Source organism: Cheilinus undulatus, linkage group 15, assembly GCF_018320785.1.
Source record: "Cheilinus undulatus linkage group 15, ASM1832078v1, whole genome shotgun sequence".
NCBI classification, from domain to species: domain Eukaryota; kingdom Metazoa; phylum Chordata; class Actinopteri; order Labriformes; family Labridae; genus Cheilinus; species Cheilinus undulatus.
In genome coordinates, this window is record NC_054879.1 from 35,632,079 (window position 1) to 35,653,913 (window position 21,835).

Genomic DNA, 21,835 nt, shown 5'->3' on the forward strand with positions numbered 1-21,835 from the left:
TGATTTGAAGCTATACAAATTATTGCACATAATTAATGTCATGCAATATTTCTCAGGCCCTTTTTATTGGATCGTTTTTAGGAGTTGCGCCTCGTTCCAGACTACCTGATTAGCCCAGGCTTAAGGCTGCCTGTTGTGTCCAGTAAGTCGAAGGAAGGAATTTATTATTACTGCGTCGAGGAAGCCGGGGAAACCAGGACAGCCCATGCAGGAGGCATGCATTAACTCCTCCCCTCACTCTGCGATCTGTTACGTCCTCCTCCTCCCCCTCTCCGGAGCCAGCAGCAGCACAGGAGCTGCCGTACCTCGTCTTTCACGGAGGAGATCCCGAAAGCCGGAGTAATAGCTAAACCCCATACAGCCATGGCAGAAAACGCCGGCTTGGAAAACCACCGCATCAAGAGCTTTAAAAACAAGGGACGAGATGTTGAGGTGAGCTAACATATTAACGCGAGTGTATACAGTGCGAATCGGAATAGTTTTACGTATAAATCCACAGTCTTTGGGCCTCGTTTGGGAGCCTGGCCCCGGCTGCAGCTGCCAGCCAGCTAGCTAGCAAATACAAGCTAACATGAAGTGTTCGCCATCTAAGTGCTTATTGGCCTATCTTGATAACGGTGATACCCGCTAGTTATTAAGCGATAGTGATTACCAGCAATAGCTAACATAAGCAGCCTCCAATATTGTCAAGTCATGTTTGTATAGAGTAAGAAACATCACAGTTGTACGGGCTGAATTGGGGGAATTACGGGCAGGCGATGTAGCTGTCACTGCCAGCTAACGATAACTAGCTAGTTGGATGGACACCGGTCGCGAGCGAGGCAGGGCCTGCCCGGCACCTTAATCTTGACGTTTGCTTAGCTTATCAGCAAGCTGTCATCAAATACATTTAATGCTGACGTGGGGACATCATAAGATTTTGACATTATCAGTAAAACGTCAGGTTAAGTCGATTTACACGGCTGGTCACATCCACCCTAACCAAACATTGCCCCTCCTTGTTAGCTTGCTAGCGTAGTCAGGCTAGCATGTAAAGCCAGGTGAGACAGCTAAACTGAGCTGTTAGCTCCGCTTTTAAATAGTTTGCTGTACTGTAATTAAACCAAGGCCTTAGTTTTACCGCGTACTTTCATGTGATAAACTTAAAATGGCTCCCAATGAAAGTATTTTATCTGATAAGTATGTTAAGCAGTGCGAAATAAGCGTGTTAGCAGTCCTCTTAGATATAACTTAATGCAGCATTGCAAGGCTAATACTCCTATAACTTCATGATTAGATATTTTGGTAGAATCTGCATTTAGGTCGTGTTAATGTGAAGAATGTCGTGGTTGCTGAACTGGCAAAGTCGCATATTCTAGAAAACTCCACCAGTATACTTTGTACCCCAGTGGCCAATAGACCGTGTAAAACGCCGGGTTAGTATTGCAGCATCATGCAACTAACAAGTCTAATTATAAATCTCTGCGACAGTATTAGTCTGTAATGCTCATTGACATGATGGCAAAACCATTTGGCATACGACTGTTCAGACGTGTCCAGCCAAGGGAAGCTAACAGTGCATGACTAAAGGAAAATGTCAATGTGACATAAATCTGATCTGCTTAGATTATGTGTACATTAAAAGATAAGTGCAGCTGTCTTGGCTTACCAACAATGACACAAACAAATCACTGCCAACAGAGCTTCGTGTTTTGCCATAAACTGACCAAAAGCACACTTCGATCCCCCATAGGTTGTTTTGAAACTTAGAGCCAGTGTGACAAGCACATGGCTACTATGACAGACATACTTTGCCAAATACATTCCTGATGCTATTTCAAGCATCTTGGATGGCCTGCCCAGGTCCTCTTTAGAGCTTTCTTATAAATTTGGGTTTCCTAAATAGATGACTCAGACCTGAGCCGGGACAAATGTGCCAGTTTATTTTTTATTAATGTAGGTCAGGCATAACAGATTGCTCTTCATGTCTGACATGAGTCGGAACAGCTTTCAGAGCTGTTTAGTCTTGCATGCTGCAGGTCAAAAGTTCCTCCTTTTGTTTTCCTGATACCGTACAGATTTAGACACAGCATTTAAAGTTGTAGAGCTTTTTTTCCGATCTCTTCATATCTTTGTTTTGCTTTTATCCATTATGGTGCCTTTGTGGGTACCGGCAGTTTTATCATCATAGTTCTATATTCTTTCTTAAAAGAAGAGAGGGAATTTATACATAGGCTAGTGAATAATGTTGTGAAAATTGAACACATTTAAGCATTCTTTCTTATGAATGTGAGACTTTTGCATTGTTTGCTAATGTTTCTCCTCCTTTAGAAGGATGTATTTTGTTGGGGTTAATGTGGTGCCATATTGTTGTTTAGCAATGGTTGGGAGACACCTCTGTGCTCCACAGCCTCCTGAGTTATGACTGTCCCAGATTACGTAAGGGGCTATTTAGGAAGGCAACATGAACCTCTTCAAACAGTCACAAGATGTTGGACCATCGAACTGTTCAGGATGAACTGTAAACTTAACCGGACACACAAACATGGCAATTTGTTAAAGTCTTAATCAACTCTAATACCACATATTTTGTTATTCTTACCTTCAAATTAGCTGGAACTGATCTAATTTTTAAGGACACTTCCATGCCAACATGTCAAAACATATCTACTTGCCATATTGTTGAATTCTTTCATTTTAAATGGCAATGAGGTCCTGAAATGGACTCTTATTAATGAGGCGTGTAACCTCACAAAAATGTTCAGTTTATATTTAGATCATTTGCTAATGGTGTTATTTGATTTATTTGGTCATGTAAAAGGCCACAGTGTGATTTTTGCCCCTTGGGAGATAGATCAATCTCTCAAAAGAGTTTTGTGATAAATTTTTAAGTGCCTTTATTTTTCTTTCTTTGTAACAGACTATGAGAAGACATCGAAATGAGGTGACGGTCGAGTTGAGAAAGGTGAGAAAAGATGCACCATCCTCCCACACAATGTACTTTTGTCAAAGTATTGTTAGTCTCTGAAAAAGAGGAGCAGCAGACTTGGGTGACTGATGAAAATTGGGCAAACTTTGAGAGCCATTAGGAAGCAACCAGACAAAAAGCTGTAACAAGCAGGTTACTCCAAGGTTTATGGGACTTTGAGATCCTGTCCTTTTAGTTTTAACCTTGATATCAAAATGTTGTTTTGCTTCAAAGTGAACTTCCTCCCCACCCACCATCACTTTCTCTTTTGTGACTGACTGCAGTTCTGGCTTGAGAAATATCTTGAGACTACCAGTGTCTGCAACCCTCTAGCACCCTTACAAGTACCATAGGGTTTGGGGACAGAGAATATCAGATTATCAAGTTTTCATTACAAGCACACTTTTTGATGCCATGTGACTCTACTGGTTGCTTCTGTTGTCTTTGCACAGTTTCTTAAGATTAATATCAGCAATAAAAAATGTTTTCTGCTCTCTGGATTAACTTCAAGCAGTACATGCATATGTTTTTTTATCCACTGCTTAAAATTGTATTTTATTATGTTCTTTTCTGGCTCCAAAACTTCAGACTTTGCTTGGTCACACAATAAAAAATAACTGCTATTGTTTCATCTTGGAATTAAGGCTATACAATTAATCTTTTCAAGCTTTTCTTCCCCTCTGTTTTATTTTATTTTAATTTTCTTTATTTGAGTAAACATGGGCTGTAAACAAAGGCTGAGTATTAAGTGAAAAATCCCTGAACCCAGTTATGCCTGTAATATAGAGCACAACATTACCTGCCCGCTTTTTGCCAGCTCTGGTTGTAGGAAGTAAAGTTCGCCATTAAAATCCTCATAGACATTCCCCAAAGTCCTTATTACAGTACTTTTGATGCATGAACCGGGCTACCCAACACACATGACTGTTAAACAAATGATAGGACCCGAAAACTGAGAAGAAAGGCAAAAATAAAAGACTGTGCATATGTCGTTACGAAGATGAAGGAACTACATTTTCCATTATCCATTGTGTTTTCATTTTTTTGTTGTTAATTACGGTTTTTGAAGCTTTCAAACCATATAACTACCTTTTTTCCTGACACTTATCTTTATTGTAGCATTTACATTTTAAATGATGATGCTGTAATGTATGGTAGTATGAGTATGCATTGCTTCAAACTATGGCGGCATGTATCGTAGTCATCAGTCAACAGATGTTCGAAGGTGCAGTAGACATTTTCACGATTACTGGAGACCCCACCAATCAAAGACGTTGCCATGACACTAGGATTGTGGGTACTGTAGCATTTATGGCAGAGATTGCAAATAAACTGTTTTTCTCAAAAAGAGGTTGATATTTTACAAATTTTTGTCTCCTATAAGAGCATTTCCCATCATTTCACATTCAAGTAGCTCAAGCTAAGTCTGACTTGGATACTTGCTACAATAAAAGCCACTATGGAGAAAATTAATGGGAATTTTACTTCCTGAACCGTGCTGTTGACCAGTTGGCAGCAAAAAGCCAGCACTTTATCAGGATTGACACATAGGGACCTCCTATGTTATGGTGTTTCATTCAGTTAGGCCTACTACACCCCCACAGGGCTGAACAGGGAGCTGAGAACCACTAAGACATTCTTGATCTTACCTACCCTACCACATAGCCATCGAAGCCCAGCTGTGTAACTTCTTTTGTATTAATGTTGTTATTCATGATACAGATGCCACCGTGAATACACAATATTAACCAGTCAACAGATGAGCCTCATTTTGTCATTCAACCAGTTGAGACAATTAAGATTATTAGCCACAGCTGTGATGAATGTTCACAGAAAACTCACTCTTGAATTGCTTTTCTGTTCTGTTAGATGGAGTCAGGGTCAGTAAACCAGTATGAATATGGAAGAAAGTGAGCCACACTTAATGCTATCAGCTCACAGTTTTTAAATGCAGACCAACAAATAACTGTATCAGATGCAGCTGATGTTAAGCAATTACAGAATTCTAAAATAATTTAGAAAGCACAACTAGAACAAGTGAAGTGATGCACTCAGCATGTATGAAATGTTTTGCTGCTGAAGGATGTTGCACAGAATCAAAGGTTGGCTGGGGTCACTTTTTGTCACCAGACAACTGTTTTTGTTTTGCTGTTTATTTTATGCGCTCCAGCTTTTGTGAACCAGCAATGGAATTGACAAAGAAGAGGAGCTTGATTTATTTGAAGTATAACTATTGTCTTTCATGATTGTTGGTTGCATACTTGCACATAAGAGGCACTTGAATTAAATCTGCTTTTTACAGTCTGTTGCAGTTAGTGCATATAAGGTAGTTTGTCATTTTGGATCATTGTGCTGCTGCTGATTTATGTTGCCTTTGCCAAAAAAGATGAACTGTACTTAATTTGATCTCAAAAGAACAGGATGTATGCATTTATCTTCTCTTACTGCTACAGTCAGCAGTGACTTCACCAGTTAACACAAGTGTTAGATATAAATCAACCCATGAATGTACTCCTTTAAGTTTTAAAGATAATGCTGAATCTAGTATTTTTTTTAACACTTGCATGACTTCTTCAGCCCTCTGCTGTGATAGACTTCCGCTGTGTTTTTGATAACTTCAAGAGCATGAATTGTAAATGGCTTTTCTATACAAATTTTACCTCTTGTATTGAATCCTCAGAATTTATGTTGGTGTCATTTTCTTTGGTACTTCCATACCTACAATACCATGCAGAACTTTGAGGCAAATATGGCTTAAAATTGAGGCTAAAGTAAGGCTTAGATGCAGTGAGGAAGCCACCTGAAGGCACCATCAGGTGAGAAGGAAGATTGGCAAATTCAGGTCATGCTCTGGATGTCCTTGCATATTGTCAGGGGCAAATAAATGTGTTGAAAAAATAACTAAGTCCATGCCTATAAGGCATAGTAAAGGGTGAATGTGGCAAGTAAGAACAGCCTAGGGATGGCCCAGGTGGGCAGTAGGGTTGCCATGAGCCCCTGCTCATTCTGTGAATGTCCCAAGGGCCCGACAAAAGAGATGCCGTCCGGCTTGACCTCTGCTGCAGTGCAACACGCGTGTCCACATGTGTCACGGTGGACTCTGGCTGCCCTTCCCCCTTTTCCAGCTGGGGTTTTGGCACATTTAGGACCCCGTGATGAATCCTTAGCACCCTACGTGCCTAAAATGCATGAACACAACTGTATATCCTGTGCAGTTCACTTAACCACTGAAGGTTATTTTTGCCTTTCCAAATATGCTTCTGTTGGTTATTCTTCACTAATTCTCGCCCTTTTACCTGTTACAACATAAACGTGGCATTAGCAGCAATGTTCAAGACCCTGATGTATTAAAACTAGTCTATAAAACACAAGTCATGTTAAATAATAATGCTGTTTTGGTGTGCTACCTTGATGTCTTCAAAAAGAACTGAGCCTAGACGTTAGCATGGTGTGTGATTCTTCAGAGCGGTCCCACTGACACTCGGCTAGAGACAGCCTTTGTGGACACTGCGACAGTGCCTGGTGGGATCTTTCTTGCTGATACAAACAGATTTTCTGGTTAGAAGAAGAAAAAGCTCCCTTTGAGAAAGAAACTTAAAAATATTCAGAGGCTGCATCTGCATCGTCTGTGAACAGATGCTTAATATTCTGCTTGTGCTTGATCACTCTTGGGTGATCAGGGTTTCCAACTGAAAATTATTGATCTTAATAGCTTTAATGTTTTCAGTCATTTTTGTGCTATTTTAGTTCTGAACAGTTCTGTAACACATTTTTGAACTCTGATGGATCTGGGGTTGGTTTTATTTCACTCACAGTTGGAAGCCGATTTAGGTTTATGAAAGATGAATAACTGTTGGGTTAAGAGCCTTTTGATTCTGTTTAAATGGGGGATCTTACAGCAGGGCGTCCTATTACAGCTAACCCTTTTATTAAAGAATCTCAGATATCGCTTGCATGTCTTTGGCCACATTCATGATAATAAGCGGTTTTACCAGGTGTGTTTTTGAATCTTGCTTACTTATTTCCTGGAAGGTTTAATTCATCTCCAGGAAAGGGAAAGCTCTCAGGAAAGTTGTTTCTTTATTGGGATAAGAAAGGCATGTGCAGTTAGAGGGAGCAGAAGAAGAACTCCTGCTCTGGAAAAGTTAACCAGACAAAATAATAAAAAGGCATGTTAAGCCTGGAACAGCATAGAACTGACACTGCTATACAGCAATTCAACATCATATTTGAAAATGAACAGGTAGATAATGAACATGGCTTCATCCAAAGGCATAATGTGATAAAAGGTCGGCTCAACTGGTGAGTCTAACACAGTAAAGACCTTAAGTTATACTTAAGACACAGCATTGTGTTTCCTGAACACTGGAAAGCAGCATGTCGAGCAGCACAGCATCAGTGACACAGCCAGAGGGGATAAAACAGATCGTCACTGCTGTGTAGTCCTGAGGTGTCCTCAAGTCTAGCACATTCCATTTAGTGGGATCAGAGCAGCAAGAAGCACTGCGCTGGCTGATTAGTCATCAGTGACGCACATCAGCACGACGCACAGGAATGTAGGGCAAGGGAATCTCCTCCTACCACTGACTCACAGGCCCTGCCAATGGATGGGATGTGTGGGTCTCTCTCAGTGCCTATACGTACATCCATGCCTCTGTTTTTCCACGCTGTATTAATGTGGGGTTGCTGAAAGGCCTTGAGAATATGCTGAGAGCTTCAGAGTAAAAGTTCATTGGCCTTAAAGCAAAGACTTTTCGCTTCCTACATCCCCACACAAGGATTTCTCTGACTCTCCCCCTCAGACTGGGATTTCTACTGCGTAGCTGTTGGAGAAAGTTTGGGGAAAGAAGTTGTTTATGAGTTAGGCCCAGATTCTGTTACTTTAAGAATTCATGAATGCATTAATGAACGCTTTCATCTCCTCCTCTCATTGCTTTTCTGTCTTTTTTTTCTCCTCTTGTCAGAACAAACGAGACGAACATCTACTGAAGAAGAGAAATGTCCCGCAGGAGGAGAGTCTGGAGGACTCTGATGTCGACTCAGACTTCAAAGGAGTAAGTGTGGGTGTGTTCTTGAGTGGGACTGATAAAGTGAGACTGGACTGTCTTGATTATGGGTCAGACAGGTTAAAGTCAAGTGGGCAGTTTATTTTTTGAGATTCAAAATGATTCAAAACTGCAGAAAAAAAAAGCAAATGAGCTTCAGTAATGTCTTGTTTTTAAAAAAAAACGATTTCCTCTCCAAAATAAGCATTGACATAGCATTAAAATATCCTGATAAGAGCAAATTTACCCAAAGAACCAGTCAAACCAAACTACCCACAACATTTCTGTTTGGTTGGGATTTAAAGTTAATCATTAACCAACCAGCTGACAGAAGGTTTATCTTAAAGCTGCTCTGGAACTGTCAATCATATCACACTGTCCTTTTTAACAGATGTAGTTTTCCCAGGAGTCATGAAGTTTTAGCTGTTCAAATTTACCACATTTTCAACTTCCAATAATTACTTGGTGAACTCCATATGATATTTCAGGGATCAGGGGATCCATCAGGGATTTCTGTTTGTACCTGTCTCTTTTGACAGTAATGTCAGTGGCTGGGACTACAGGTATATTAAAAGAATTAAAATATTATTTTTCCTTAATTTCACTCAAAAAGGAAATTAATTATACATAAAGTCAAATATTTCGAGCCTTTTTTTGTATGCGCTGCACGTTTAGTACCTATTTTTTCTCCAAAAAGTTGGCTATAACACCCGATACAACCGGTATATCCATATAAAGTGAGCACACAGTATCGTTACCACAAGTATGTGAAGCTACCATTGTCAAACACAGACCATCCATTGTGTATTGCAGGCAGCAACTTTACTCCTCAGAACATGCTGGATTACATAACTGAGTAGACTAGACCAGAAGGATTTGGTGCCACTTTTTAACCGCTATTCTCTCTGTTGAGTAAATAAACCATGTAGAGTGTAGGTTTGACTGAAAGAAAAACCTCAGTTATGACAACAAGTGTCGGAGGGACAGGTTGGGATGAGTATCGAAATCCAGTACCAACATAGCAATGGTCCCAATACAACCGATACCTACCATACTAGATTGCAAGACAGATTTTTGGTGCTTTTTCGCCACCCCAGTTCGATCCCCACCACTCTGAAAGAAAGGCAATAAATATATTATCAGAAAAAAGCTGCACTTGTTTTTCTTTACCTTTGTGTTGGAATCTTATTTCTGAATTATTTACGATATCAAGACAGCAGCTTCTGACTTTTAAAACCCCTTTTTTCTCCAAGTATCAATTCAGGCACTGTTTAACCCTATGATACTGATGTTATATACAGCAAGAAGTGATGCTGTTTATAAAAAGTGAAATGACTTTTGAACCATAAATTATAGCCTCACACTTATTTCTTCTGAAAGCTAGTCATTTTGCCGTTCCAGTGACGCTATCCATGCCTTCGTAGGCTGGATGACTTTCCAGGGTCTTAAAAGATTAAATCCACTCCAGTAAATCTAACATGGAATGTCTTTATCAACTTTATCATTCAACTTCGGTTTGTTCTGGTGCTAGCAGCTATTGCTAACCGCCATATTTGATTCATGATGAGCTGTGACAACCAATAGCAGGCTATTTGGCTGTTGTGTCATGCTTTGTCAACATGCACAGCCCATCACTGGCCAGATCATGCAGGAGAGAGCCTGAATAATTCATCATGGAGAGACAGAGAGCCTGTGATGTGTTCCTCTGTGTCACTGAAGACAGGAACTGCTTTGAATACTGGCATAAATTCAGCTTATTCAAAGAAACAAGACTTTTTTGGTGAACATTTGAACATTCAAAGATTTCTTTGTCATAGAATGTTTTTTCTCACCTTTCGGCCCCCGAGAGATGCGGGAACAAGTCTGTGACACAAAGTCTTAGTCATTATTGTTTACTGTGTGTCACACATAAAAGTCTTTGAGTAATTTCCGTTTAGTTTGTCTTTCGTCCTTATAGTCCCATAACTTTTTGTTAACATTCAATTGACATTACTGAAGCACACATATTCTTAAAGCCCAGTTTGTCCTGTGAGATCAACAACCTCACTATAGCTAGGGGATGCAAAAACAGATGGTACAAAGTCCAAAACGGTACATTGTGGACTTGGCAGAAGTAAATGGAAATAGTGATGCTGAAGGACAGTTCAAACCTTTTTCTTCTTTTGGGACACTCCATTGAATAGACTATAGCTTAGTAACTATGGCGAGTTATAGTCTGGATTCACTGTGATCTTGATGATTTCAGCTTATTATGCAAGATCACTCAGAAAAAGGGATGTATGTCAAAGAAATGCAGGTGCTTCTGAAGAGCATGTTAATTTATGTCCTTCAGCACAAATTACTGCATCAGTGCAGCGTGGCATGAAGGCAGTCAGCCCGTGGCACTGCTTGGGATGTTATGGAAGCTTATGTTGCTTTAATAGCAGCCTTCAGCTTGTCTGTATACTTGGCTCTGGTCTGCCACATCTTTGCCGTAACAAAACCCCGGAGATTCTCTGTGGGTTTCAGGTCAGATGGCCAGCCAAGCACAGTGATACCACAGTCAGCGAACCAGTTTCTGGTAGTTCTGGCACTGTGGACATGTGCCAAGTCCTGTTGGTAAAGGAAACTGGTATCTCCATTAAGCAGCAGACAGAAGCATGAAGTGCTCTGTGATCTCCTGATACATGGGTGCATTGCGGACTTGATAAAACGCAGTGGAGCGACACTAGCAGATCCTTTGGCGCCCCAAATTGCCACCGACAGTGGAAACTTCACACTGGGCTTCAAGGATCTTGCATACTTGAATTGGAGGGAATCCAAGTTAAAGAATCCAAGTCCACTGTGAAGATTCCATGATAGTTTACTTTTTTAGATAGACCTTTATCTATATTTTCATGCCAAATTGATTGGTCTGCCTGTCTGCTCTAAAAATGTCTGCAAGTAGGTAAAGTGTCTCAAAGATCATGTAATATCTTTTTAAAGAGAAGTAGAGAAACAAGCTGAACTTACAGAAATAGACACTTAAAAATCCTATCACAAATGTTTGCAAATGGAGACTCCATGGCTAGGGTGCTGGATTTTACACACGTGTTAACAGTACTGATTGAAACAGCTGAATTCAAGAATTAACAAGTGTGTCCATATAGTGAATCACTTTTGATTCTTTAGAATTCCTTGTGAAAGTGTTTTATAGCTGTTTTTACTCAACTTTTAAGTCAGATTTACCCTCATGGAGAAAGTTTTCTGTCTTGTTTTACTTCATAATGTCATACACTCTATGTAGATGGAGATTTTTGATGTGCTATGCGGCATGCATTTAACTCAACAGCCGGTGACATCTAATAAATTTCTTTTTAGTATATAAGTGAATGATGGTGTATGGTGTAAGCCAGACAGTCCATTTTAATCACAAATTGAAATAGCGCTCACATTTCGTGGTCCACAGCTGCATTAAAGGATGAGGAAATATCAAGTACTGATCAGTACTATTGTTACTTCTGTATTTGCGTGTCAAAAGCTTTTAAAGCATGTTATGGTTTTCATGTTTAAAGAACAGCCAGTCTTCAACCACTTAAAGTAATCCCTGATGTAACTTGGTGCTGAAACAAGCTAGCCAGGAAGTGATTAAGAGAAAAGAAAAGGTGCTGCATATTCTAACCTTTTTCACCTGCTTGTATTGTATCAACCAACATGTATTTTGAATATTTCTTTCTATTAGATTTCTTCTAAGACACCAAATCCTTTTGGCAAGCTGCTGAACTCGGCACGCGGCACAAACAGCTTCAGCACACTGAGATAAATACCTCGCATTGTTTTAAAGTGGTGTTAATCAGGGGTCAGTCAAGTGAGGTATTGTTCCTCGAGTATTTTTAGTTTATGGTGCAAAGTATTTAAAAGATTCATGCGTCTTCCTCACATCTGTTCGTGCATTTCAAAATATGGAGCATCTCTGATTCTGAAAATACTGCAGACATAAAAATATAACTTCTTACATTGCTTCATCCTAATGGCATGAAGGAAATAAGTGTTTAGCACTGTTTGGTGTCTTCTACAGTTGGCTGTTTGATTGTTTTTCTGCTGAAAATGCTTATACCCCTGTGTTTTTCTTCCTGCAGCAAAATGTTACGCTTGATGCCATCCTACAGGTAAGAGCTCATATAATTCATGTACATTATTTATCCCTGCCCCTGTTAAGCCAGAAATAGCTTATTAACTGTTTTCCAATGATCCTGTGCTATGATTCACTGCTCTTTTACTCGACAGAACGCTACCAGTGATAATGCTGTTATCCAGCTCAGTGCTGTACAGGCAGCCAGGTGAGTGACTGATGAAACACATCTGCAGACATCAGCATTTTCTAAATGCAAATTACTTAGGCTGTGTTTTTCTCTCCTGTCAGAAAACTGCTCTCAAGTGACAGAAACCCCCCCATCGACGACTTGATAAAGTCTGGCATCCTGCCCATTTTAGTCAAATGCCTGGAACGGGACGACAAGTGAGTCTGCCTTCACGACAGTTTGTGTTTGCCTTCAGTGTTGTTTTTTCCTCTGACGCGACGAGCCGAGTGTTGTGCTTGTTAAGACTGCAGACTGCTGTGATGGATTACCGACACTGCTACAAGGAGTCTCTGCTGCAACAGGGGCTTTGTGTGTAAGAGAGTGTGCGTGCGTATCTCACTGTGTCCACACGTGAGAGTGTGTGGAGGCAGGCAGGGCACTTGGCCGGTCTTCACAGTCCAGGCCAAGCCAAATATAACAGCATTCCTGCCTCTCGGAGTTCCCAAATTCCCAGGACCTTGTATATAGCGAGGGGGGGGGTTGAATGACGTGGGTGGAGGAACTTTAAGGAAGGGGTTGTGAAGGTGATCATAGTTCACATCATGCTATCACCAGCTTGCAAACGTGGGACATTTTTTTTTTGTAAATGTATTTCAAACCACCCATGTGCATCCATCAGTAGAAAGTAATTGTCCACTTCTGTATGTTGCCATAGCATTGTGGCAACAAGCCAAGCCAGCCCAGCCTAATAACATAATGAGCGACAAAATCACAAAGCAGTTCACAGCACAAAACTGAGCACCATTTTACATGGACTTCAAATTAAACCTGAGAATGCATGAAAGGGCACAAAATTAAACTTTTCATCCCCATCAAGGCTGATTACATCACAAAGAACATCCTGATTCCTGTTTGAAATCCAAGTTAAACCTTAAGACAACCAGCAGGAGCTGCAGATCATGGCTGGTTTGCCTGATGAAATATGTAGCAGGGTGGACAGACTCGGCACACAGCGCCATGGTTTTTACGAGCAGTTGGCTGGTGGGCGGTGTGAGGATCGCTTGTAATTGTGTGATTTCTATTATTTTGTGTTGCAACATTTTCTTAGTCTTCCTTTTTGAGCACAGACTCAGTTCATCCACCAGCGTGGTACCCAGACTATTGATCTAGTGTCAGATGCATTATTTGCTAAACACTCGCTGTTCCCACTAGGATCTCATTGGACGTGGAGCTGATAGTGAACCTCCTCAAAAAATGAATCTAATTAAGGAAAGAACAACCCTACTGAGTAACATGCTTATGATTAAATAGGTTTAAGTTGCATTACCCTAAAAGTCTGTTAGTACTTTAGATTTAAACAGATTAAGTCCTGAGTATACCATTCAACATCAAAGAAGGAGATATAAAGAAGGATGACTTTTGCATCGCCTTAAGTCATTTATGTCTAGGCCTAGAATACAACAAAATGCCCCCTTTCCATGCACATTTTTCACCTACTTCAGGATCAGAAACCAACACTCTGTTGCACCATTTATGATTGTTTTAATGTAGCCTTGTTTGAGTGATTTCTATTGAAGGAGATGTAGTATGCACAACTAATATTTAGGAATCTGCACTAGCTAAGATTATTCTAATATTGACTAAGTCACAACCCAAAGTAAATTTTACATTAAGCTTCCTTGTAGAGGTGTGGCAGAATGTAAATTTTATATCCCAATATTACAGGGGTGGAAATTAACTAAGTACATCTATTCATATTAATGTAATCGTGTAGCTTTTTGTGTGCTTGTACTTTTTGAATCAGTATTTTTACAATTTTGAGGAAAGTATTTTCCCCCAATATTGCGATGGCGATTTGATATGTGATTATTTCTGAAGTTCCTCATCTTATATATTTTTCAACAAACACAAGCATTAAATCATTCTATATTAAAACCAACACAATATTAGATTAAAGAAGGGCTGAACAATTTTGAAAAAATAACTTATTGTGATGATTTTGACTCGTATTGCAAATTGGATATGAATTCTTGTATTGAAGGAAGTGATCATTTTTGTCATTCTCATATTCAGTAAGAAAAATGAAGAAAGTTTGATTTTTTTCAGACTATTCTAAAAACACTAAATTGATTGCATGATATGTAATGCATAATATATCTGCTGCAAAAAAAGAAATAAAACTAGTATTTTCCGGTTAAAGAAATATTGCACTTTCTGCAGTTTGAAAATTGCAGTGGGCCATATTGCAATTTAATCTAATTTTTGATTAATTGCCCTGCTCTAGTTCTCAACTAGGGTCCCAAACCTACCCTTGGGACCCACCACCATTCCCTAAATGACAGCTCTGACCCATATTTCCGTTTTTTTTAAATCACAACCAATCATTTTGCTGTAAATATAGCAGTTTGGGTTTTAGATGGAGCAAATCATATGAAAGGACAAAAAGATGTAGGTAGGTCTTTTAAAATGAAAACACTTCATAGACTTTGCTGCACTTTTTTTTTCAAGGCACACAATTGCAATCCACTGAAAAATTGCTTTGCAGTCCGTTTTGACCCACCAGTTGAGAACCATGGACTCAAAGAGGCATGATGGAGATTCATGTTCTCTTTTTTTCTTCGAGTCTATTTTTAGACCAAGATTATTACTTCTGACTGTAAGTGACTGTACTTTTACTTTAGTATGATGGTCTTGAACTCCTCCACCTCTGTGATTATAGCAACCAAAATCATCACAGTTACCAGTATTATCACAGAATAGCTCAGATATTTTGAAAATGTTCAGATTGCATTAAACATGAAGGTAATAAAAGGTTAACAATAAACCTTATCAAATGTGCTTTTACTAAGATAGTTTGTCATGAAAGCTGTCCAAATGTTTGATATCTTGAAATGGACATGAAACCATGTGTATTTAAAGACACATTATCCATTATTTTTTACATTTGATGGTACAGACAAGTAGCATAGTAGCATAGAAAAACCAGCATTCAGTTAAATATTTAACCCATATCCTTGCAGAGACAATGAGAGAGAGTATAAGAAACTTGTCTCTGATTGCTTCACAGTGGTTATGCTCTGAAGATCTCAGAGACACTATGAAAATTCAGAAAGGGGCAGGATCTTGTTTAATTACCGCTGCATCCTTCCTTGTTTGTGTGTCTCTGCTCAGCACTTCAACAGACAGTGCAGGCGGTGCAGAGGAGACACTGTCGTCTCCTTGTCACTTTGTAAAGTTCCTCTTTACATTCTGAGTTAACCCACTTTGTTTTCTCATCTCTCTCTTTACTTCATCCTAGTAAACAAATCTACAGTAATGCTGCCTGGACATTATTAACTGTTTTATTAAAGCATGGTCATGACAAACAGTTTTGATGATAGTTTAAATACAAATGGTGTCAGTAAACCAGTTACTGTTTCAACCCTTAGCTCCTAATTGATGTGAAGTTGCCCATAATGTATGACTGTCATGTTGTATCACTTTTGGAGTAGAAGAAGGTTTGACTGGCTGTTTAATTAAAGCTCTTAGAATTAGGGATGCACAATATTATCGGTCTGGTATCAGTATTTGCAGATAAATTAGCTTAAAAAGGCAAATATCATATCGGCAGATATCAAAATGTCTGCCGGTATTTATATCCAATATTTTGCCTGTGTATTTCAGCATACATTGACCGTAAATTTGTCTGTATACACTAATAAATTAGTGGTATTTTAGGCTGAACCAACAGACCGATGTCAGCTGAGGTCTTTGTCTTTATTTATCCTCATTCTTTAAACTTTAAAGTTTGCTTCCTTGGTGAACCTCAAACCCTTGAGTTTGTCCAAAAGGACTGCAATTTCTTGTCAAAAAAGCATATTTAAATATCTGTATCGATATAGGCATCGGCTAATATGAATCTGTGAATATCGGGTATCGGCAATAATCCAGTATCATGCATCCCTACTTAGAATTGTAGGTTGCTCTTCCTCTTCCATGAAAAGACATCATTTCCATGCAACTGTTGCGTGCTATTAAATCCCCTTGTTTTAGTTGACTATGTCCCCTCCTTGTCACTGTTGTTAATTCACACTAGCTGTAGATTTAGGGTGTAGACTTCATGGAGTTACCACCCAACCAGATGGTTTTGTCATATTTTACAAGCATTCTTGCCACTGTTTGTGGATTAACGGCAGTAAGCAGAAGTTATTTTCAGACATTGGTCTGTTCAGAGACAGTAAGACACCAGAGAAGACTCTGTAAAAACACCGCTCAAGAAGAAGTGAAGATTTAAATGTCATTACTACCACAATATTTTGGTTAGTTACACTCTACTTATTAACATGACCCCTACTCTTTTTGGTACTATAAAACACTGATACAACTAGAATTACAGGCTAGTTTAAATGTAGGGATTCATGTGGATTTTCACACTAAGACATAACTTTCTCATAGCTTTGACACTATTCTAACACCTTTGATGGCTGTTTTAAAGCTTTTTCTAAATGAGAGTATGCCTGACATAATTGTGGAGAAAGCAATGGGATGTCAGTTCAGTGTGTTTTACTCGTGGAAGAAGAAGGAACAAGTTATTTTCTTGCTTTACTCACTCTGTTTCTCCCCCACTGATGAGATTAATGTAGACTGATTTCTCTCACCGAAAGGCCTCATCGCCGATTCAGCATGCTCAATCGACCAAAAGTAAATGAGCTTTCTTTTTAACTGGTTCTGTTTTCTTTTCCTTGTAGCCCCTCTCTTCAGTTTGAGGCAGCTTGGGCTCTGACCAACATCGCCTCTGGGACATCAGCACAGACTCAGGCTGTGGTTAAATCAAGTAAGTTGACCCTGCTGTCAAGCAGTCTGTTTGTACACTGTCTGCAATCCGTATTTTTCAGTCAATGAGGCAGTCAGTTATGTTTTGGATCATGTTTTTATTAGATAACAGTAGGCTCATGTTGCGGAAAAAGAAGCCAACATGACTGGGAGTGGAAACCATCATCAGCAAGATCATCAGTGTGATTAGCTGGCTGTTACAGAAGCAGCACAAACACACAGAAATGAGAACTTTGGGGGGAAAACACATGAAAAGTTCTCATACATTGAGACATAATAAATGAAACTCAACTGACTTATCCCAACTCAACGCTGTTGCTTAAATCAAAGTATCAGTAACAATATAGCCTTTCTTATATTGAAGATTTATGTTGCGGCATCGAACCCTAATCCTAAAGTTGTCCTTCAGACCAAAATGTATTGTTCTAACTCCATTTAGCCTGTTAAAGCTAAATTGACGATTTAGTATTTTTTAGTAAAGATATTTGAACATTATGATTCAAGCTTTAATGGTTACAAGAAAACTGAAGGTTCAGCACACATAAATGCCCTTTGGGGTTATTACCTCCGCCAAGGAGGTTGTGTGATCTGGTGGGTTTGTTCGTTTGTTAGCAACATAACTCAAAAAGTCATGGACAGATTTTCATGAAATTTTCAGGAAATGGCATAAGGAAGAACTGATTAGATTTTGGGACTGATCCGGATCACCGTCTGGATCCAGGAATTTTTTTTAAAGGATTCAGTACTATTGGGAGATAGGACTATGGCGGAGGTCTGCACTCTCTTAGTGCTTTTCTAGTTTTATTACTGAGTCAGGGGGTATTTGGCGCAAACATGTTTTGGCAAGCTGTTTTATTCAGTGTTGTGAAAAAAGAGTGGAAGAACACCTTAAGTCAGGAAGATTTTTTACAGTGTGCAAGTAAAACCTTCACAATATAACATGCATGGCCTCTCGGAAAATGTTAAACCACTCCAAAATATAGCATATGCTCATACATACATTTAAGCACCCTAAAACATGGTGTCTGTGAAACTGTTATCCAAGATATTTAACCTACATTTATCTTGAATTTTGCCTTAACCTTTTGAAGAGATGCTGCTCTCTGTTTACAGTTACCATAATACACACTTGTGTAAAAGATGCCGTCTGTTTTGGGATTTGACCAAAAGGATAAAAGGTTTAAACTCTCTTCAACTGGGCAATTTAATTGTGTTCTGACTGTTTTTTATACTTAAAAGTATATCACTGTTTTGTAAAATGCAGGATTGTGACCTAATGAGGGAGAAAAGCTGTTAAAGCTGTTCTACCAGCCTGGTTAGCGTCACTGTGTTTCCCTGCTTGTTTGAAGCCATGTTGTGACTTCTTACAATACATAATGAAAGGACGAGGTTTCAGTGTGTTGTGTGGGTTATGGTGGTGGCTGATTTTATACTGGTATATTGGTTGCACCAGTTTATTAGCCTCCCATAGCCAATGAATTGGCCAGATTCTATGTCTATCATCAGCCAGATATATCTTGCCAAGCTCTAACCTGAAACAATTGTGCCTGGACTGAGAACAGTCGGGCCAATCAGCATCATTTGAGGAGAACATGGCAGGAGCCGCAAGCATGGTTTAGTTGTACTGCAAGCCAGTGAACAATGGCAAGTGATGTTTGCATGTTAATGATAGGTAGAGGCAGTTTTCTAAGTATTGGTTAAAGGAGAAGGTGTTACTTGTGATATTTTTTCAAATATTACAGATTTTTTGCAGATAAAGAGCAGTTTTGCATTGAAGCTTTAGCCTTTTGTAATATAACCACAGAGTGATTTTGTTAGCACCATAAGCATATCAAAGAAATCTTTTTTTAGATCAGAATTGGACATTTTTTGATAAAAAGAAGAGCAAAGAATTGCACTGAAAGCCTTTTCTCTGCAGAAAAGATATTTTTGCTCTTCTCCCAAACAATTTCATCATGGGTTTGCTCCACCAACGAAGGGTCTCTGAAGGATGTGTGATAATAGTTTTTCTGGCTAGGCAGATCTAATGCCTCACACTACTGTCTGGTCTGATGGTTTAGGATGATCTGAGTGCTAACGCTGTACAAGTTAAATCCAGACATGTCTACAGTTTCTGTATTTCAGGTGTCTTGTATGTGTGGCTCAAATGAAAACAGAAATGCTGTCATAAACAAAGTACTTTTTAATCATAGTATAGTAATTAAAATTAAAACGTCTGGTGCTAAGTGTGTCCAGGTGTGTGCTGCACAAAAAATAAAAGATGTTTTCCCCAATTTACTTGTGCAACTTTGGAGAATTAGCCAGTTCCTTTTATAGAGTGTGACCACAACTATTTCAGACCGTTTAATAAAGTGGTTATTTACAGTGGCAGTTTTCTATATAGGGGTTTATAAATGAAAATCAACCATGAAAGCCAACCAACTTTATCATAACAGATGCAATGAGGAGTAATCTGAAAATCTAAGCCAGAAAAAAATACTTGCTGGCTTTGCAAATAGACTGAACTTGTGTGGCACTTTTCTAGGCATCTGACTATTCAGAAACCTTTTACACCACTTACCCATTCACTCCACATTGGAACACTGATGGCGTTGGCTGCTATGTGGCCTTACAGTAGCCAGTGTTAACTAATCCCATTCATCTGTAAACATTCACACGCCACTGTTGCAGCACAGGAGCAAATTGGGGTTCAGTGTCTTGCCCAAGGACACATTGACATGTGACTGTAGGAGCTGGGGATCAAGCCCTTTGACTTTCTGGTTGAGAAACAACTGACTCTGCTTCTACTTACTTGGCAACAGCTCAGGACTTGACCTGTTATTCGAAAAAAAATATTAGATGGCTTTTTGCAAGTTAGACTACATTTGCGGGAGTTTACTTGGGATTTTAATCAACTTCTTTCCTCACTGATTGTTTTAGTGTGAAATTCACTCCTGCAATACTGTCATGCATTTCAGTTTACTCAGCTTTGGGTGTGACCAGGGTATAAATCTTTGCATTGGAGTTGCACCATCTCTCCCCGTGGGCAATTTTTTCATGCGCTGATGTTTGTGTGTTTAGATGCAGTGCCCCTGTTCCTGCGACTGCTGCACTCTCCCCATCAGAACGTTTGTGAACAGGCTGTATGGGCTTTGGGAAACATTATAGGTAAGAAGTAGCACAGTATTAAAGTGTGTATGAAGCATTTCAAAGTCAACAGTTCAAGATTGGCCACTTCTGTCCTCCTTCCTCCCCAGGTGATGGTCCACAGTGCAGGGACTATGTCATCTCCCTGGGCGTGGTCAAGCCTCTGCTGTCTTTCATTAACCCATCGATCCCCATCACCTTCCTCCGTAACGTCACCTGGGTCATTGTCAACCTCTGCCGCAACAAGGATCCCCCGCCGCCAATGGAGACCGTGCAGGAGGTTTGTGTTTTTGCATGTGTGCTAGCAGCCTTTCATGTGGCAGACAGATGGATGTGTTGCTCTGCAGTCGACTGTGTCACTGCAGGCTGAGTCACACAGAGATTTTGCAGAGCGTTCTCAGTAACCGATTGAGCCGCGTCACCCCGGGGAATTACAAACTACAAAGCTCTTTTGGTGACATTTGAAGTCCGGCTTTGACAGCTTTTCCACTTTGTAATATTCTTTTTTGTCTCTTTGCTCTGCCCTGTTTTCTGCCTTCGTCTGATCAACTTTTCTTCTGCCAACATCCAGCCCACTCACAACCCACTTTTCTTTCCCCCACAGATATTGCCAGCCCTCTGTGTGCTAATATATCACACCGATATAAATGTGAGTATTAGAGCAGAGGGGGGTTTCAAATGAAACCCTGTGATTTGATCTGTCAGCAAGCTATTTTCCTCAATCTTAGAGTTAAAAACAGTCTTACTAGCTTGTATTTTCCTTTGGTTAGATCCTAGTAGACACCGTGTGGGCTCTGTCCTACCTGACAGACGGCGGCAATGAACAGATTCAAATGGTTATTGATTCTGGAGTCGTTCCATTTCTTGTGCCTCTCCTCAGCCATCAGGAGGTCAAAGTCCAGGTGAGAGTTTTATTCACTTCACTAAACTCATCACCCGTTGCCTTTAATCTCCAGTGACATGGCAGTTAAAAATGTTCTCAGTGAATTAATCATCAAAGTGATCGTCTTATGCGTCTTCTCTTGTCTTCAAACTTCAGACGGCAGCTCTGAGGGCAGTGGGTAACATCGTGACAGGGACAGACGAGCAGACACAGGTCGTGCTCAACTGTGACGTCCTCTCGCACTTCCCCAACCTGCTCACACACCCTAAAGAAAAGATCAACAAGGTATCACAGTCTGAACCTTTATTTTGTGTATCATTCTTTAAGGCTGGCACTTCTTATGGCTTAGGCTAAAAATAAGGTCTTCACCTTGATAGTAGCTATAAAAGTTCATAACACTTATGAGAGCTTCTGACTCACTGCCTGAGTGTAAATGTTATCAGTCGCAGGTTTGTAATCTCTAGACAGCGCCATAAAAGTGAACACTATACATAGTGTTTTATCTGGTTCTATTCAGAGGTTTGTGTTTGAGTGAAAATTAATAATCTAGTGTTAATTTTATGCAACATTTCCCCCAACATCCAAACAAAATAATCTAATTGGGGTCATATATTTTCAGAAAATGTCAACTGATGACAAAAGGAACAATACATTTTCAGACTGCAAAAAAAAACGTTCATGTTAATTTTTTAACAAAAGAACACAAAGCTGTCTTAACCAGGGAAGACCTCCAAAATCAATATAAGCCTGATTTCTACTTATA

General features: G+C 39.6%; 1 protein-coding gene across 1 annotated transcript in view; it reads left to right on the forward strand.

The window, feature by feature from the left end:
• Positions 1 to 264: 264 nt before the first annotated feature.
• kpna3 (karyopherin alpha 3 (importin alpha 4)) overlaps positions 265 to 21,835 on the forward strand; it is a 28,275-nt gene continuing 6,704 nt past the window's right edge. The window contains exons 1-12 of the mRNA XM_041807069.1: positions 265 to 432; positions 2,900 to 2,944; positions 7,912 to 8,001; positions 12,090 to 12,119; positions 12,238 to 12,290; positions 12,374 to 12,469; positions 16,979 to 17,064; positions 20,124 to 20,210; positions 20,300 to 20,469; positions 20,794 to 20,838; positions 20,960 to 21,091; positions 21,229 to 21,357. Coding sequence (XP_041663003.1) covers positions 364 to 432; positions 2,900 to 2,944; positions 7,912 to 8,001; positions 12,090 to 12,119; positions 12,238 to 12,290; positions 12,374 to 12,469; positions 16,979 to 17,064; positions 20,124 to 20,210; positions 20,300 to 20,469; positions 20,794 to 20,838; positions 20,960 to 21,091; positions 21,229 to 21,357 — 1,032 coding nt within the window. The 5' untranslated portion in view covers positions 265 to 363. The remainder of the gene's footprint in view (positions 433 to 2,899; positions 2,945 to 7,911; positions 8,002 to 12,089; positions 12,120 to 12,237; positions 12,291 to 12,373; positions 12,470 to 16,978; positions 17,065 to 20,123; positions 20,211 to 20,299; positions 20,470 to 20,793; positions 20,839 to 20,959; positions 21,092 to 21,228; positions 21,358 to 21,835) is intronic.